We start from the raw sequence: 20,769 nt of genomic DNA on the forward strand, positions 1-20,769 counted from the left end.
TTTCTAGGAAATACTGTATGTTTTTATATATGAAGACTTACGATTTATAGTGTACAGTATGTACTCTAAAGTAAATGATATCGCTGGGTCAATTTTTTCGTCCTATTTTTATACAAAAAAATTCTAATATTATTAATTATCGCAATGATTAACTTTTTAAGGGTTGTTACAAAGAATTAAAAATTTTTTGGTTTATTCTTTCTTTAACGGGACATTTGAAAGTGTTATTGAACTTAATGAATGACGAAATAGTTGCTTAACTTAATAGAAAAATTTCCATAATTTGTTTCATGGAAAAAAATGATTAAGATCGATTCCATTCTATTTTTTTTTAAGGAAAAATCGGAAAAGACTTACGAATCGAAAAAATTTAATTCATAAAGAGATAATCAGTATGTAAGATCAGACTTCAGACAATCAACTGCGCTTAATAATTTAAATGGTTATTTAAGCCTAATGAAAAAATTTTCATATTTTGTTTTCGTAAAAAAAGTGTATGATTAAACCAATTTGATTTAATTTGTTCTATAATCGATATATCGTTATCGTGGAATACAAATATACTATATAAATTCATATCATTATAAATATCATATACAGGGGTTATACTTTTTCCTTTTTAATTTGGTTACTGTAGCTTGAGAAATACTGTTTAAATGATAAACCAAATCGATTATAATTCATATGCATCTTATGCATATGGTATTATAAAGAATCCAAATAAGTACAATTTTACAAAGGAATAATTGGACTTCGTACTTGTGTGACTTATTGACATAAATTTAAGCAACCATACGATTCCCTTCAAATTTTAATGAACAACTATGATAGGAAATATCTATAATATCTATGCATACAAAAATCTCCGGAATTTATTCCCTTTGTAACAAAAAAAAAATAAAAACAGCCTTACCGCCTTTTTTGGAATTATTGATTATGTAATGTAACAAAAATAAAAATAAAAATAAAAACAAACTTTTTCGGAGTGTAAATTGCGAAATATCATTTGAAATTTATGGTTGTCCAAGTAATATTTTTTGGGGAGTACCAGGACCCGAGCTATACATAGAAAGGTCAGGTCCTGTAGATCGCTTCCATTTGTGATAATGCCCCGACCAGCATTACATAGTGCCGGCCCTGAAGAAATGCGTAGAGCTAATAGTAAATGTGTACCGATCTCCCCTGACCTATTTATAGTCCTGGAGTACCGTGAAAAATCGATCATCGCGGATTCGGTCTAATGTTATTTTCCTAAATTACTTGAACTCTATTTACGTGAATGCATTTATTCATTAACCTTCGATAGCAGTTCAATAATGAAATATTAATGTACGCATTTTCTTAATATTATGTCTGATTATTATTGCACATTATTACGTACTTATTATCTTTAAAAAAAAAATTTCCAGCAAATTCTCTTGACTTTACGCCTCATTATCTCAAGCGTCAGCATCTAGAATAATCCAAGAGCATTTAATGGGACAACTTGTTACGTAACACATATTGATAATCATAGGCCCTCAGAAACTCAAGATATGCGGAAGGATGACGTGATTGCTCTTTTTACGTAGATAGATGAAGACTACAATGGGCTTGATAAAAAAACCAGTTTGAAAATTTATCACTGCTGAAAAAAAAAATATTTATTGATTTTAAATGACTTTAAATTACAATTAATATGTCTCATCAAAAATATTCAAACTATTTCTGAAAAGACGCATCATCAGTTCAACTTGTTGGATTTTACAGCGCAATAAAGTTTTTGTAAGTTTTTTAATTTTTTTTTCTTTAATAATGTGCATATGTGAGACTATTAAGATGCTTTACTTGTTATATACGGTAATGCAGATACTTCCCGTGATTCTACAATAGCTCCGACCGATAAGTTCATAGGAAACGAATAGTATGAATACTCTTTTGTTATTAAATGGTATAGATGGTTGTTCAGATCTGGAAAGAAAATTATGCGTGACATTTCTACATTGGTAATTGTTTTATTATTTATCATAAACAATCTATGACCTCTATTTTAGATGTCCGATCATCATCAAATATGTTTAATGAGCGAACGTGATCTTGAAAGTATAGATCAGAAGGAAAGCACTTGAAGGTGTGTATTATAAATTCTGTGTCTATTCTCATATTTGGAAGCAAACGTGTTGTTTTCTAATTCAAGTATTGATAATGAATTTGTACCTTAACAAAGTAGAATGAGGTGTCTACCTACTTTTGATGTACTGTATATGAAGCGATGAGAGTGTAAATAAAAACTATTCTTAGATGATATGTCAAACATTCGTGGGTTTTTTTAATTTGAAGCAATATCGTCTAAGGGTATATATATATATATATAACGATGATTATATAATCAATTACGTATGTTGGATTCCAGTATGATTGATTATTTTAAATAAGGTATACATCTCATTCTTTCAGAAATTTGTTCGTTTATGCACATAAATAATATGATTTTTGATGTTCGAATGCTGATCTATGGCAAGTTTAGCCTTTTTAAAGCCAATTTCGTTTATGGCTTAGCAAGTATTTAGAAATCTCTGTAGGAAGAACCTGTTCAATACTAATACTAATTCGCTGTTATGCCAGGACATTTTTTTCAATGTTCAACGTTTTAAGATACACAAATTATTTTGATGATGAACCGGATATATTCAAGTAATTATCCATCAAATCTTCCAAGTTGTCAATATTTATTTCTCATCACTCATTTTCTTTGTATTTAAATGATTTTCAGGCTTGATTTGTACCGTTATTAAATTTGCTGAGAAGTTTGTTATTGAATTATCTAGATTAGGTATGATTCTAAGTGTTAACGACCAAGCTAGCAACTCTGATCACAATGCGCGCAAGATAACATGATTTTTTGGTGGTTATGGAATTAAATTGCATTGTAAGTCGTAATTATTTAATTAATCAAGATTCAAGAATGTACAGTACACTACCTGTTTTCGTGTTTGAATTAAAGAGGGATGTGATGATGAAAATTTGATTTCTATATTTTTAGTGATTTCAATAAGCTAGAGCTTGAACTCGTATTCGTGAAACTCGAGGTGATGAGTTCCCAAATTCTAGGATTTGGAAAGAAAATTAGAATATATAAAAGGTAAGGACAGTCTTAATCATTATTTTGTCAGATCAAAGGCTCTGAGTGTGTTTAACTTCTATCTTTATGACCTTAATCAAAGGAGAATGAAAATTTTCTTATGAATGTGCTGACGATCACAGTATACTATTGTGCTCAAGAAGTTTTTCATACTCAAACTGACCTAAAATTATTACGTGATCATCGATCAAAAATTTCAATCACGTTTAATTAGTCTCGTATAATGAGGTTGAATCACATTCTTGCCAAATCGATTAGCTGATGATGATTCAAGCTTTTAACAATCAAAGTATTTATCGACATTTTGATTATTAGAGTAGACGCTTCTTGATGCTTTTTTCTAAAGGAGGGTGGGTTTGCGAGAGGTGGTTTATTTGAATGAATATTTAACTCTAAGCCATGTCACGTAGCCAAATTCTTTAAAGCCGTCATTATATCATTTTTAATCATATTTTAGGTATATCATATATTAGTAGGTCTCACGAGTCACGACGTCGGACAAAAATTTTCGGAAACATATGGCTGATCGTTGTATCGTTTCATTTTTATGTCTAAGCATTAATTTATTTGTTAATCTTTCTATCTTTTCATCTTTCTACGATGTTGGTAGGCATATTCTTTGTTCATTTGCTGCGCCTCCCGCAGTAAGTCTCGTAATTCGCCTTTTTGGTCTGCTGAGAAGGCTATTTCTTCATACATGGAATGTGCTGTTTCTTCACCAACCTTAATAGCAACTCTACATCTTCAGAGCTAAAATAAGATAAATGGCTTATTGAAAAAAATTGAAAATTTTGTCTAAATTATTCACAGTAAGTTTCTAAGCATTTTCCAATAAAGTCCGCACGCACTTTTTTCATAATATAAGTTCGCAAACTGAATTTTGTCTAAATTTAAATTCAATTCGAAACTTTCCAGCTTATTTTGTTGATAAAATATATATCTAAAAATTTTTAAAAATTTTTTGATCAAATTACTATTTGGACAAAAGCGTTGGGCGCCCTAATTTTGATTAATTTGCTCAAAAACGTACATAATAATAATAATTAAAATTTCAATATGTGATAAAGTAAACTCTAAGAAATACATATGTATAATTTTACGTTACTAATCTTCATATAACTACAAAAATTAGTAGTAAAAAAAAAACATTTGTATTATAGCTATCTAAAATTAAACAAGCAGATGGCATTGTTATTTTTTTTTTTAAGATACGAAAATTTATATTAATTATTTATTAAGCAATAAGTTTTAAATGGTAAAAGAATTTACAATCATTCGTACAATTTTAAAATAGTGTAAATTTTTTACAATTTAGTTTTTCCTTTTTTTTACAATTATTTTACACAGTCGACATAGTAATACAGTATGTAAGCCAGCAATATGAAAATCAATACTTATACTTACTGGATTTGATTGATTAAATTTCAGGTATTAATATTATGTACAATTTCCGATTACTTTTGTCCAAGTAGTGTATCACACGCTAACAAAAAAAATCTATTTTTAAAACAATTTCATTAATAAACAAACAAACAATAACGAAAAAAATAAATGAATAAACAAATAAATTCATAAATGGTTATGTGCCAAAAATTCCTATCATTTCTACTTGATTAAATGTCAAATTTGTCTCTAATATTAACTATATATAAAATGTGCTTAACAAAAAATGATACATGATCAGCACAATAATGATTATAATTATTATTCTGGGCTAGAAAATAGCATAATACAGTATAGGCGGTGCGGTGCTGTGCCATAATAAGTATCACAAATGGAATGTTCCCGATTGACATCTATTTTTATCTACAAATAAGAATAAAGGAATCCAAAAAAATTTTTCCAAACAATGCTATAATTGGTAGTAGATACTATACTATTTCAAACTACTGATTTAAAGAAATTATTAATGAAATGAACAGAATATAATGTTTATGTATGATATTGTAGAATTATTAAGATGTTTTAATAATAGTTTGCTTATCAAACCATAATTATTTATTATGTTGAAAATTACACAAAGTTAATAATTAAGCGAAAAAAAAAATGTAATTTAAAAAAGCTGAATTTAATTTACATTGGATAATTCTGTCTAGAATATATCAACTAGAGACACTCTTAGAATTCATATCTTACAATCTTAGAAATTTTACTTAGGTATATAACTTATATCTAAATTTCGCAAACATTTAATAATTTGATTGTTGTTTATTATAGAGCTAATTAAATTTTAAAATTATTGTATTCATCAATATTATATAGGTATTAAGGCGCTAAGCATACTTAAATACCGAAGTATATATTTACATGAATATTTATTAAATATCTAATTGTTCAAAAGCATATCCTAATTTACGAAATCAAACATTTTTGAACCAATAACATCATCTGTATCGTTTACTTCATCTTTATTTTTCTCCTCGTAAATCGGTTGACTCGCAACTGACATTAGTGAAACATCCTCAATGATAAATTGATTATCATACGTAAGATGTAATGGAGAAATTTCTTCAATTTTATTTTTCCTCTCGTAAATCGGTTGATTCACAAATGATGGAATCACACCATTTAAAAAATGATCTTCCTCTATTGGATTATTCATTGTTGCTTGATTCATTGGCATTAGTGGAACATCTTCAATGATAAATTGATTATCATACGTAGATTCGAGTAATCCTAAATTTAATAATGGAAACTCATTTTTCTCGTCAATCGGTTGACTTGCAAATGAAGGAATGACACTATTTAAATAATGATCTTCCATTAAATTATTCATTTCTACCTGATTCATTGACATTAGCGAGACATTTTCAATGATAAATTGATTATCATAAGTATATTCGAGTGATTCGTCAATCGGTTGACTCGCAACTGAAGGAATCATATTATTTAAACAATGAACTTCCTCCGTCAAAGTATTCATTCTTGTTTGGTTCATTGACATCAGTGAAACATCAATGACATTATCATACGTATATTCGAATTCAACGTTGGATAAATTTAATAATGAAAAAGTGTCTTCATTCTCATTTTTCTCTTCGTCAATCGGTTGACTCGCAACAGAAGGAATCACACTATTTAAATAATGATCTTCCATTAAATTATTCATTTCTACCTGATTCGATGACATTAATGAAGCATCTTTAATGATAAATTGATTATCATACGTAGATAGAAAATTTTCTTCATTCTTGTTTTTGATCGGTTGACTCGCAGCTGAAGGAATCATACTATTTAAACAATGATCTTCCTCCGTTGAATTATTCTTTCTTGCTTGATTCATTGACATTAATGAAACATCTTCAATAATAAATTGATTATCATACGTAGATTCAAGCAATTTTACATTGGATAAATTTAATAGTCCTTCTATCTTCTTTAGATTAGATGAATGATACCATGGATATTTTTGTTCGGCTGACATTGATTTCCATGCAACACTAGCCAACTTTGCGGCATCCGTACGTTTGATTTTTTGATTTTCTTTTCGAAGCTGCTTGTAAAAATAATTTGAATACGATATCCAAGGATTTTGAATTCTCGGAGATTTGTTAGATAACATTTTTTTGATAGACTTTTGTGATTTACGGCGCGGCATTATTTTCAAGGTTTAAGAAAAGTTCAATACTGAAATATTATGATTATTTAATTGATATTAGGACTTTTTTTTTTGTAAAACCAAGAACTAAACATCTCTATATATATTTGTGTGGGTTCAATTAATAATAAAAAGGATTACGACTTAGATGCAAACTCACTTCTAAAGAGAACATAAGATGAAAGGTGGATTTTTCTTTTTTAACATAACACATTTTTTTTTTCGAAAACAAAAATCGGAATTAAGCCGTCCGTATGAACGTTAAAACAAGTTAATGACATCAAAGCACGTAATTTACGATTCCTTACGAAATACACGGAATTCTTTCTACGTTAACAAACAAGATTAGATAAAAAGAGATAATTAACAAGCTAGATTTTAATACAACAATGCCTTATATATAAAAGAAAATAATTTAAAAAGAAATAAAATCCTAAAATGTGAAATAAACAAATTAAATACATTTTTTTTTTCTTTGTCTGGTTCCATAATCTCCACACAAAATTAAGAGAATATATATCGACGAAATTAACCGTCAGTGCAATATCTAAAAAAGATAAACAAACAATAATCGAAATTCCTGATCGGCACGAGGCGAAGTTTAAATTTAATGTGGCTTAGATTTACCATTCTTGTCGTGGCTTTTCATAATTCACGTGTGTAATTAGTTGATCACAATTTAAACTACACATTGTTCATTATTTCCATAACTTTGATAATGGTTTCACCAACTTGAACAAAATATTCTGGTATAAAAAAAAATTAAGGAAACTTTAAGTACGCCTCAATTCAATTTCCTTTATTCGCTAGTAAATAATTTGAACCTTTCCAAATTTGTTAACATTAAGCATAACCAAATTTGGTCGGAATCCGGAGATAATTTGTTAAATTATTAAAACGTAAAAGAGGAAGGAGCCACTTTTAGTAAACTGAAAGTTGATAAAAAATTTTCATGGATAAATTTCTTTGATTAAAAAATTTAATTCTAGGATATGATTCTTTTTGAACAAAATTTCTTTTTAGTTTTCTATTTTTATATTACAAAAATGATTTTATTAATTCCAGCATTGTTTGTTTCACTTCTTCTTTCGAAATTTTACTTATGGAATATAATGAGCGTTTTACTGCTCTTAACTGTATATAAGAAGATGCTTGAAAGTTCATTCTCTTAGCATCCTTTTATTTACTTTTTTATTCAAATATGCCGAAATCAGCGAATGGTTATATAATCTTTTATTCTTTTTATAAAAAGATACTAGATGAAGAATTCCCAAAATTATCGCCTAAAGAGAAAGCCGTTAAAGCAGGAGAGATCTGGAATTCTTCATCGAATGATTTTAAAAACTCTTTCATTCTATACGCCGACAATCAAAGAATTATTAAATCTATCGCTTCACAAACGCAACAACCGGTAATTCTTCCTCAATATAACTCGATGGATGAATTAAAAATAATTTTTGATGATAACTGCCGTAATAACAGGAAAATCGCTAATAACAATCATTTGAATAAAAATCATGAAAATATTTCGCCTGCATCACATAAAAATGAAGATAATAGAATAGCTGATGAAATGTTTAAATTATACATTAATGAAGACGCATTTCAGTAAACCATACTATATATTTTAAATGATCTTTATTTTCTTATTCCCTCCACAACATTTGTCCTTTATTTTTTTATGTTTTTTTTTTATTTTAAGATTATAAGAAATTATTAGGTATCGTATAATGACTTAAATTATATTAGTGCGTTCATTAAGATTTTGAAATAAATTATGATTTATGATTTTTAAAAATGATTATTTGTTACAAGAATTAATATGCTTTACCAAAGTTTCGCTTTTATTAATACATATAATTAGTTATAGACCACCAAATTTTGCTCAAAAAACAATTAATGAAAAAAAAAAATGTTTCACTATAACTTTATTCATTCAGAATGAATGTTTACGTTCCACCACATGTTCATAGCGCCGAGCAGAAAGAGAATTTCGTATTTTTATTCGCTGGCGATCATGCGGCAGATCTACGGAGTTTTTACGGAATTTTTCGGGTATTTTGTTATTTTTTCAAAATTATAATTTGAAATAGTTACACTGCAGTACAGAACCTACATAATAGCCGACAGAGCTTAAAATTCCGATCATATGACTGAATTTTATAAATTTTATCTACTCCGTGAATATGATACATTTACGGCAAATAACTAAAAATCGGATAGTCTCCACGTCTTTGATGTTATAAATTCCGTGAATATGATACATTTATGGAATAAAAAATCATTTTCAAAAGGATTAATTTATTATATTTTATAATAATACTAATATGAACCAATCAGAAATCAAGATTTATAATCACGTGATATGATGTCTTATGACGTAATATGACGATGAATATCCGACAATTTTCCAGCTTTTTTATGAATTTCCATTGATTGCAAATTGAATTTCATGCTTTATTATGTAAGTCTGAGCATGTACTTGCAATAAAATTTAATTCATAATGGTATTTGTTATTTTTTCTTATAATTTAGATTTACATTGAAATTATGAATTTTAAACGGCAATTTAGAAAAGTAAAAACATCTGATAATTTTAAAGTTGAAGGTCATATCTATTTAAATTATCAGTTAGAATTTTTACATTAACAAGATATTTGTTTTTTAGGAATTTATATGTATTTAGAGATTTCACACTATATTACCAAGAAATATAATACATTAAATAAAAACATTGAGGATTATGATTACTATCAAATTAAATGACAAAGATATCGACACTTTAAATGAAAAACGAAAATCTGATGAGAATTCCTATCCACCAGTTTTCTAGAACTAGTGAATTTAGCTGACATGGGATCTATGATTGGTTTACGTCTATCTCACCCGGAGATACAGACAGTGCCGAGTGCGGATATCCATCAGCATTATAATTTGAAGATAAAAATCTACCACATATGTCCGAATACATACCATCGAGATGTAGAGGATAGGATCATCTGTTGGATAATATCCAGATCAAAATAGTATCTGCCATTCGGATATGGATCAACAGGAAAATATTTATTTTATTTATTTTATTTCTTAAAGAGTGGTTATTGGGATCCATCCCAAAAACAACCGTATGTACACAAAAAAAAATACAAAGAGGGTTCTATGCAGATGGAATATCGATATTCATCCCAGCACCTGGACCTCACCCTTCGATGGTACAGTAAAACTCCGCTACTGAGAAAATGAACGCACTAAAAAAATACTGAGATAATCTACAAAAAACAAAAAAGAAAAAATCTATATATAATATCAAAGGGACTATATTAAAAAATAAAATAAATCTACAGTATTAGAATGCACAGAATGTGTAAAATTAGATGATGATAAATCAATATTTAAAGATGATAGCCAAGGTAGGTTATGGAGGAAATTCAAACTTGCTAGATAAATCTATAAGATTGAGTTATCATGTGCTCATCTTGCATCATTAAAGGGATTGAGATAGCCGTGAATGTGTTATAAATTAGAACGACTATTTTTTTGAGGTTTTGATGTGTCTTTTCGTCTTTTATCATGATGGTAAGATGAGAATGAATTTTTGGTTATATTATGTGACATTCTTTCCAAAGAATGGAAAAATGGTCTTGTAAATGTCCTGGTGTAGATCAAACAGGAAGGTTGCTAATAATTTTTTTGTCAAAGTTTTGTTAATTCTGGTTGCTTTAAAATGGTGAATTAATTCTTTAGAGATTAAGTTAAGTAGGATACAATGAAGTTTGGGGGCTTCCAAAATAAAAGTTGGAGGATTGGTTATCCAGCAAAAGACGTGGCAAAATCTGATCATGTTGTTGTATAAGGCTGAGTATTTGTCAGTGTTGGAGGAAATTAAGATCTTGAAAGTAGAATAATGTTTTTCAAAAATCAGAAAGTTTTGTTATAACGTCAGGGCACATCCATAGGTGATAATTGGTTTCTTGAGTATTATTATAAAGAAACAGGTGTCGAAGCAATTTAGAAGATCAGGATAATTTCTATTAAGAACTGAATATCTAGCATCAGAAGTTGGTAGTTAGAATTTTTTATACGCCATCCAACTATTTTGCTGAATTTGAGGTTGGTAGAACTGTCAAAAGGGTTTAATTTTATCCAATATTGTGAGTATTCACAGTTTATTATATGATCTAACGTAAAGTCTTTTAGTTGTGTTAAATTTTTGTGGCTAATATGATGTTCTAACATTCTATAATTAATGAGTCTTTCAAGTGACTTTCTAATGTCATAATTGTTAATAATATAATTATTAAATGACAGATGACTATTTTGATTAGGGATTCTATAAGGAGAAATTTGAATTGGAGTTTTTAAAGGTGCTAATTACACAGGCAGAGTCTGTGAAAATATTAACTTTACTATCAGAAGGACAAATGATAAGAGCAGTAAGAATCTCTACTATTTCAGCCTTGGTAAAACTAGCCTATTGAGTCATAGAACCATTATATTTTAATATCTAATGATAATCAGTTGTAAAAATCCATCCAAAATCCATCATGGACAATCTTTGATAATTTCAAATAATTCTTTTTCATTTGAACTTCCAGAAATATTAATTTTAATACTTTCCAAATCCTGAAATTCTTCAATAAACATTTTAAATATTTCTGATTATGATTATCTAGTCCAGTGTAAATCTCTTTAATATTTTGGCATGACCGGATGAATTATCTTTTAGAAGAGAACCATCTGTATAAAACTCTAAAATATTAAAATGATTTAGTTTTAGAAGATTTTGCTGTTGTTAATAAAGTTGATAAAAATTGTTTCTTTTATCAACTATGTATATTTTGCAGGTAGTTGTGATATCAGGTTAAGACAATAATCCTGCTTAATGATTTTAGTCTTGCAGTGTCATCATTTTGACATTTTTGCTTTTTAATAAACCTGCATGTTTGGAAAATGGCATACATCAAAATGTTCATGACATGCTCAAGAAAATCTTCAAAATGATTTAGTTTTAGAAGATATTACTGTTGTATGTAATAAATCTGATAAAGTTATTTCTTCTATCAACTATGTATGTATAGTTGTGCAGGTAGTTTTGATTTCATCTTAATTTAAGTCACAGAACCTGAATTTTAATAATCCTGCTTAATGTTTTTAGTCTTGCAGTGTCATCATTTTGACATTTTTGTTTTTTAACAAACCAAATTTGGTTTTAAATGAAATGTACGTTTCATTCCTTTCCCTTCCAAGATTCAATAATAGAATTAAAATTTCCTTTATGAATTATACGCCAATAACTATTAGGCACTGAAATCGAAAGGTAACTACCTTTCGGCACATATTTATAAACCTCTGACACTCATTTATATCTTGTATAAGCTTTAGTAGAATCGTTAATATCCTTGGCTGCACTCAACTTCAATGTAAAAAAATTTGTAATTTTGAAGATTTTAAAATAATGATGTTTTAAAAGAACAATGAGGAAAAATGAAAAAAATTGGGATCTTTTTCTAGTCTTTTTTACATGTTTATTGTTTAATATATTATGGTATTGCCTTTTATGAAAAGAATTTAATAACGAATTCTAATGATAATTTTTATCATTCCCCTAGAGTTGATGTTTTGACTCATTGTAGTTGTTTAATTCTTGTTAAAGATCTATTTTTTCATTTTAGGTTATCTACCCTTTTTTTTACAGTAAATTCTTTCAGTTTTGAGATTAATGCCCAATGATTCAATTTTTATCAATAATCTTATTGGTAAGTCTAAATTCTAAAATCAGTTTAATTATTTTTGTAGTTCCCAATTATAACATCATATTATATTCAATTAGTAGTACTCAGTGGAAATAAATGAAATAAATGAGCAAAAACATTTTATAATTAATTCACTTAAATTGCTACAAATTTCATTATGTTCAATATTTTTTTAAAAAATTTATCTGATATGCAAAGTGCTTGTACTATTTATAATAAGCCTTGTTCAGATTTTTTAAGCCCTATTAAGTTTAATCCTAAGCCCTATCCAATTCTAAGCCTTAGCCTTGGCTTAGCCTTATCCAGTTTAATACTAAGTCTTGCAAAAAGCCAAGAATTGTTTAATTCTAAGCTCTACTCAATTCTAAGCCTGTTTAATTCTAAGCCCTGCTTAATTTTTCAGTTTACAAAAAAAAAAATTTAGTTATCTTTAAATCTATCAAAATGTTTGAAGTCAACTCATATTAGAATTTGGTAAATATGCTAAATATTATACTTTACTGTTGGAAGAGGACCCCAAGTTATACATAGAAAGGTCAGGTCCTGGTTATTTGCTTAGAATGAGCCAAAATCATGTAGATTGCTTCCATTTGTGGATAATTCCGACCAGCATTACATAGTGCCGGCCCTGAGAAATGCGTAGAGTTATAAATGTGTGCCGATCTCCCTGACCTATATATATGGCTCGATTGACTCGGGGTTCTATTGGAAGTTGATGAGAATCCGTTAATGGTTATCATATCTTACCATTCTCTATACATTCTAACTTTTATTAATATATAAACATCTTAGTATAAGTTTTTTTTACTATTTAGATATTTATGGGTTCAAAGATTTTAAAAATAATGAAAATAATGGCTGTTGCTAAACGACTTTAAGCATCCTCCAATTTTTAATTAACTAACTCTTTGATTTTACTCATTAAGAGATGGTTTGCAATAAGAATATTTGAAATTCGAGAATATACAAAATCTGACTCTAAGAGACTGTTGATTTATCTGTAATGTTTTATCAGGATATTTGCATGATATTATTTAATCCAAAATATGTTGTATTTTTGTATTTTTTTAAAAAAACCAAAACTACTATAATGAGAATAAACTTATAAAAACATTTCTACAGTTTACATATAATAATTAAACCATAATTTATGTACAGTACAGTAACATATTTGGTCATTAATCTATCTATGTTTATTATATATGTATCGTTAAATCACTCTAGAGAAAAATATAATTAATCCATTTACATAGAATTCATTAAATAAACTCATTTATTGCATTTATTGCGCATATTCTATCTGTCTAATTGCAAGAATTTCGTTTGAATCTTCCTACAATAGAAATAATGTTTTTACATATATAATTTGAAATAAATGTTGGTTATAAAACATTATCTAACAATTGTTTTATAAAATTTATCTCAAGTTTAAGACTTATTTTACTTATAAAAAAACATTTACTACATATTATACAGTAAATTTATATCTTAATTTAACGTAGAATTTTAATGCATAAAACATAAGCTTCCAATGTATTCAAACTTTCAACTTATTAAAATGGTATATATATTTCACGATACAATCTATTTCTTGTTATGATATTATCTTTTATGTTCGATTTGAGTGTAACAGCAAAAATAATGGTTATATCCTGATATGAGTTATTTGTTGCAAATGTTCCAGAAACTTTCAAAGACATGTTCTTTTTAAGAAATATTTTCTTGCTAGAAGATATCCTCATTATTTATTATAAACCATTTACTTACAAAAAAGAAAATTTTGATTTCTCAAACAATAATCAGAATTTTCATGGTATTAAGTTATTTGACTTACTATGTAAATTTACTCTAATTTTTATGTGTATACTACTTCTATTAAAGATAAAGGGACAATACATATACTGTATTTAAAAAATGAAATTTAGTTTATATAACAATTCACGAAAAAAAATTTTTAAAATTCAAAAAGAATAATTTTCAACATAATATTTTATTCCATGATTATTAGTAGGCAATTACCTTATCATAGAATAAAAAAATTTTGTACAATAAAAAAAATTTAAAATTACCTGCTTATTTATAAAATTATTAAGATTTATACCAACAATAAAAAAATCAATTAGTGGAAATCAACGATTAATTATTTATTACCATTATGCATGATACTAGATCATAAATTTATTTACTATGAAAGTTTATCGGTAAACATTATGGAATAAATCAAGATCTAAGGACAAATCAATTATAAATTGATTTTAGATTATTAGAGGATTAATTATACCAAATTCATCGAAATTTGTATATTACAATATTTAATCCAACAAAAAAAGTAATATTTTTACTACCTGAGATTTTATTATTTACCTTGGTGCTATTTGAAAGCTATTAAAAATTTTTAAGAATAATCTAATTTGTATTAAATATTCATCTTACATTCTTTTACCTTTATCAAGGGTCAAGTCTATTAACCATTATTATATAATTTAAATTTTGTTTTAATTAAACACTTTATAATTGTTTAGGTAATGATATTTATACTAAAAGGGAACGTTAGTAACATTCCCAAACCAAGAAAAACAAAGGAACGCGTTGCCGGTGTAAAATAAATAATTATGTAATACTATGAAATAATATCACGTGATACGGTGTTCGACACCACTGGTGCGTTTTATAATTTTCGAAAAATAACTTATTTTGTTAAAAAATATTATATTTTCGTTAAAAAGTACTTTATTTCATTAATAAATTCTTTATTTCATTAAAAAATACTGTTTTCGCTAAAGAAATATTAAAAAAAAAATATGAATTTGGAATAAAAGTATTGTTAAAAATATAAAATAAAAAAATATACAGATACGTTTTTTGGATTTGTTTTCAAGTTTTTTTTTGTACTTAGATTTTTTTTTCATTAAAAAACGCGCAATTACACAATTATAAAAATATTAACAACTGAGCCGCATAATAAAATATTGAAAATATGTTTATTAATATATTCCTCATATACCGAATATATCATAAAATATTTCTTACGTTAGGTCCAATATTTTTTATACATTATGTTTTTAATTAACAGAATAAAAAATGAAGACAATAAATTGATTTTTAATTGGCATTTGACAAACACATTTTCTTTGAAAGATTAAAAGATGAAATTATCTTCATGCTATCACTTCCTTGAAACATTTAAGTAAATTACCTAAGCAAACCCTAAATAACAAAAATATACAGGTTAAATCAATGTTATTTTTGTTAATTTAGTAAAGAAAGACTATCATTGTTTGAAATGTTATCATCGCTTACCAAATTACTAGCAGATAATTCTTTATTCCGAGCAGGATTATTATTATTAAATATTTTGCTGCTGTTCAGCATAGGAAGAGCGAGCAGGATTATTGTTATAAGTATTTTGCTGCTGTTCAGCATAGGAAGAGTGAGCAGAATTATTGTTATAAGTATTTTGCTGCTGTTCAGCATAGGAAGAATGAGCAGAATTATTGTTATAAGTATTTTGCTGCTGTTCAGCATAGGAAGAGTGAGCAGGATTATTGTTATAAGTATTTTGCTGCTGTTCAGCATAGGAAGAGTGAGCAGGATTAATATTATAAGTATTTTGTTGCTGTTCAGCATAGGAAGAGTGAGCAGGATTATTATTATAAGTATTTTGCTGTTTTTCGTAGGGAGAGTACAAATCGTATTCGCTATGCTCGAAACGATACATTGACTCAATTTCTTTGAAAATAGCCTCGCCCTTATTTCGATCTTCTTCATCCCCTTCAATTTGCTGAAATGGTAATTCACCTAAAACTTTATTACCAGCGGATTTCCTAAAATCATCAACCTTACTAAGTTCTTGTTGGTAGGAGAAAAGCGCCTTGTTATTGCTTTCTAATGTAATTTGGCTTTGTGTCCCTGGGTTTTTTTGCTTTAAAATATTTTCAAATCTACCTTCTAACGTATCGTGTATCTCGATTAGAAAATGACATATATCCCTATCCCTAGGCACTTGTGAAAGATATACCCATTTATAAAAGTTATCTTTGGCTAGTTTCATAATAGGGAAGGATAGAGATGGATTATGTTGTTGACTAAAAGTCAGCGCACAGCCCATTAGCTGGAGCACAATTGCGTTTTGAAATTGCGAAGCGGTTCCATTAAAATCTTTGATACTTCTTCCAGAACCATAAAGTTGCAAATTAATTTTACGACCTGTTTTTACAATATAACCTTCAAGAGGTTCGAGTGAGTTCAAAAAGGTATCCAATGCCGTCAAAGCGTCAGCGGCTAAGGGTTGAGCTAGCAATTGTAATAACATTTCTTTTTTGTTTTTTCTATTACGAAAGAAAAATAATATCACTTAATAGAAAATTTAGATAGAAAAAAATATTATTTCATAACATACCTTGCTTTTTTCGAAAGGATTTACTAGAAAAAGAAAAATAGAATTAAATGAGAAAATAAGAATAATATATAAGAAAATAATTTGCATAACTCTACCTCCTAAATCTTACACCATAAAATGATTAAAAAGGCAATGTCGAAATGCCACATCTACAGTCTAAAAAAAAAAACAATATTAATTAATGACTTAATTATTAATGATTATGCAAAGATTCAGCCAGTTTCAAATTAATAAATATTCTAAAATTTGATTGTAAATTACTTAAATTAGGCGCGCAATTTCGTTAAATTTCACTAAAAAGTTCTACCCCGAAATATTACACCATAAAATGATTTAAAAGGTAATGGTGAAATGCTACGTTACAATCTAAAAAAGGAACAATATTAATGACTTAATTATTAATGATCATATGAAGCTTTAGCCAGTTCCGAATTAGTAAATAAATGTTTCAAAATTTGATTAATATTTAAGTCGCACAATTTTGTTAATTTCGTTAAAAGTTCTACCTCCGAAATCTTGCACCATATAATGATTAAAAGGCAATATTGATATGCCAATCTACATTCTAAAAAAGGAACAATATTAATGACTTAATTATTTGAAACTTTAGCCGAATTAGTAAATAAATGTTTCAAAATTTGATTAAAATTTAAGTCGCACAATTTTGTTAATTTCGCTAAAAAGTCCTACTTCCGAAATCTTGCACCATATAATGATTAAAAGGCAATATTGAAATGCCACCCTACAATCTAAAAAAAGAACAATATCAATGACTTAATTATTAATAATCATGTGAAGCTTTAGCCGAATTAGTAAATAAATGTTTCAAAATTTAATTAAAATTTAAGTCGCACAATTTTCAGTTGTTAATTTCGCTAAAAAGTCCTACCTCCGAAATCTTGCACCATATAATGATTAAAAGGCAATATTGAAATGCCACCCTACAATCTAAAAAAAAGAACAATATTAATGACTTATGATCATGTAAAATTTTAACCAGTTCCAAGCCATCCAATCTATTTAATCATTAAGTTATTAGTAAATAAATATTCCAAAATTGGTTAAGATTAGAACGCGAATTCGCTAAAAATTTCGCGAGAAAGTACTACCTCCGAAATATTACACCATAAAATGATTTAAAATGCAATGCTGAAATGCTACGCCTATAATCTAAAAAGAAGAATAATATTAATGACTTATTCATTAATGATTATGTAAAATTTCAGCCGGTTCCAAGCTATTTAATCTATTTAATCATTAACAGTTAAGTTATCAGTAAATAAATATTCCAAAATTGATTGCGAATTTTACTTAGATTAGTAAGTTCTATCTTCGAAATCTTACATCCATAATAATTAAAAAGGCAATTCAGAAATCCCTCTCTACAATCTAAAAGAACAATACTTATTAATGATTATATTAAAATTTCAGATAGTTCTAAGTTATCTAATCATCAAGTTATCGGCAAATAAATGTTTCATTGACGGACCTTTTCGAAACAATTTATATTAAATTCCAAAAAACCTCTTATAAAGACCAGTCAATTTCTTATATAAAGAATTGATTGTTGACATTATTAAAATAATCCAATTTATTCACTATGGGTTATTATCCACCAGATTCAAATGAAGAATGGTTAGCTCTCCAGTGTCCAGTACCGGTTAAAGAATGTCCAAAGAAAGATGTGATTACTCACTGGTGGCATGCGAGTTGTGGTGGTAGAATGAAAATAGGAACTCACATGAAGATAGTGTGTACTTCGTGCAATCATGGCAGCCTTTGGAGCAGTTGGCAGTTTAAATGTGCAAACCACGACTTCAAACCGGTCGGAAACAATGTAGATATGTATAACGCCTTAAGTCGCTACATCAATATACATTATATAGACAGTGAGAAATCACACGTAATACAGACAATTTTAAGAAATCTTCTTTATTGTAAGTGCGTTTTTTACTTTAGTTATCTATTATCATTCAGACTTAGTCCTAACTATGCTATCTTCTCTTATATCAGAAAACCGGAAAATTTTGTCTTTCTTATCACTTGTTTCTTTTAGCCTTTTTCATTAGTTTTTTATTGTTCTCTAAGTAGAACTCGCTTACTATTATTATTTAACTATTTTTATTAGTTTAATAATTAGTACTCAACCGCCATAATCGAGTAGATCGAATAATTATTGAACAATAAATCGATTTATGCTCATTTTATTCTACTATTGACTGTAAATCATAATAATAATAAAAATAGTTTTACACTTTATTACTTTATTATAATTTTAAAACTTTCATCATGATTTTACATTTATTAAATTAATAAACTGAGCGATCTAATATACAGGGTATTTTATTGTTTATTGAAGATTTCATGTTTCATAATTTAATAAAGTAGTAGAAGGAGAGATAGCCACTCTTTAGTCTCAATACCAAATATAACGTAAAATTATCGCTTAGTATAAAATACGTCCATCGTTGGCGATAGAATGCATCCTCTAATAAGTCTGAATTAAATATAATTTTTTCGTTAATATAGTCTATATACTAGTAAAATTGTAAAATTAGAAGATAATAAAGGTATCGCTATGAGTTCAACAAAGATTATTATAATTTTTGCGTATGCAACTTGAAACAAGCATTTTTCATTTTACACTTAATTCTACGATTAAAATACCTCTTATTTTTTGTTATATAATTGATAGATTAAAGAGTTAATTACGTATCAATAATGCTAATCAAAATAAGTTATAACTTAGTTTTATTCTTTTTTTTTTAAAAAAAAAACTTTCGCTTATATGTTTTAATTTTTTAAATTTTATTCATTTAATATTCGTCTCAACTACTAAATTTTCATTTACTGACGTTATTGGTTATTATCGTAGAGTAAAAAACAGACAATGGCCTTTTCCTATTCGGTAATCTGTCGTACTCTCTGAAATATAGTGTTACAATTTTTTTTCATATTTTTTAAAATAAAGTGCCCCATAGACTCCCGGTTAAACGATCATCAAAACACTTGCAAAGTATACTCTTTTTTGGTTGTGATCAACACGAAAAGTTTCCCTGCGAATTTAATATCTTGGATTTTGATTATTGGATTTAAGAATAAGAATAATGAATCCTAAATCTAAGAGTATAACGCCCACCCACCCTCCTTATGAATCGATGGGTTATATATATATTTTTTCTTTATTTTTTTTTTCATTTAAAAAAAAATAAAATAAAATTAAACGTTACACTACATATTACGCAATATTTACTTATGCAAAAAAAAATAAAAAAAAGTTTTTATGACTTTATTTACACAATATAAATTTATCAATTTATTCAAATCAACAAATTTATGGTCTTTTACTTGACAAAGAGATTTTCTTTTCTTCGTCACTGGATTCAGTTTCATATAGCGCTGCAAAAAAAATTATACTAGACAAAAAAAAGTCAAAGGAATAGAGAAGAACCAGAGTTAATGAACTGATCGGATAAATTATTTTTTCCGTAGCAATCACATGGTACATTTGTAGATCTTAGTTTTCAGAAGCTTAGTTAATTCGTTGCCAAATTGATTTCGTTCTGGCGACACTCATTTCCCATTACAAGGGATAAGAATTCGGGTCTAGTGAGACTTGTTAGTTTCGCGTATGTTAGTCAAGGATGTCTATAGAGAAGGATGACAGATAGGATTTTTTTGTGCAGGGTGAAATTTACTTATTAAAATATAATATGCTCCGATCCTTGATCATTGATTCATTGATCCCTTGATCAAACTCCCGTCAGTCCCATGTTCTGTGGTGGGTACTGGAACAAAAAAAATACTGGCTAGTTGTATTAAATAATTCTTTTTTAATTAAACACTTTATAATTGTTTAGTAATATCACTAATATTTATTTTATTTAAAAATGCTTAATAT

General features: G+C 27.5%; 4 protein-coding genes across 4 annotated transcripts; 2 read left to right on the plus strand and 2 right to left on the minus strand.

The window, feature by feature from the left end:
* Nucleotides 1–5,468: 5,468 nt before the first annotated feature.
* OCT59_011771 (uncharacterized protein) lies at nucleotides 5,469–6,719 on the minus strand (the record flags this gene model as incomplete). The annotated part of the gene is made up of 1 exon (XM_025310757.1): nucleotides 5,469–6,719. The coding sequence occupies one exon, from the start codon at nucleotides 6,717–6,719 to the stop codon at nucleotides 5,469–5,471; it is 1,251 nt and encodes a 416-aa protein (XP_025179119.1).
* A 1,201-nt stretch (nucleotides 6,720–7,920) lies between these two features.
* On the plus strand, nucleotides 7,921–8,331 carry OCT59_011772 (uncharacterized protein; the record flags this gene model as incomplete). The annotated part of the gene is made up of 1 exon (XM_025325868.1): nucleotides 7,921–8,331. The coding sequence occupies one exon, from the start codon at nucleotides 7,921–7,923 to the stop codon at nucleotides 8,329–8,331; it is 411 nt and encodes a 136-aa protein (XP_025179120.1).
* A 7,484-nt stretch (nucleotides 8,332–15,815) lies between these two features.
* On the minus strand, nucleotides 15,816–16,781 carry OCT59_011773 (uncharacterized protein; the record flags this gene model as incomplete). The annotated part of the gene is made up of 1 exon (XM_066134002.1): nucleotides 15,816–16,781. One exon carries the CDS (start codon nucleotides 16,779–16,781, stop codon nucleotides 15,816–15,818), a length of 966 nt encoding a protein of 321 aa, XP_065989309.1.
* A 1,687-nt stretch (nucleotides 16,782–18,468) lies between these two features.
* On the plus strand, nucleotides 18,469–19,139 carry OCT59_011774 (uncharacterized protein; the record flags this gene model as incomplete). Its single annotated transcript, XM_066134003.1, has 2 exons — nucleotides 18,469–18,805; nucleotides 18,882–19,139. Coding segments are annotated over 2 exons (339 nt in total). The 3' UTR covers nucleotides 18,884–19,139.
* Nucleotides 19,140–20,769: the final 1,630 nt, after the last annotated feature.

The sequence above is a fragment of the Rhizophagus irregularis genome, chromosome 2 (genome assembly GCF_026210795.1).
Source record: "Rhizophagus irregularis chromosome 2, complete sequence".
Lineage (NCBI taxonomy): Eukaryota > Fungi > Glomeromycota > Glomeromycetes > Glomerales > Glomeraceae > Rhizophagus > Rhizophagus irregularis.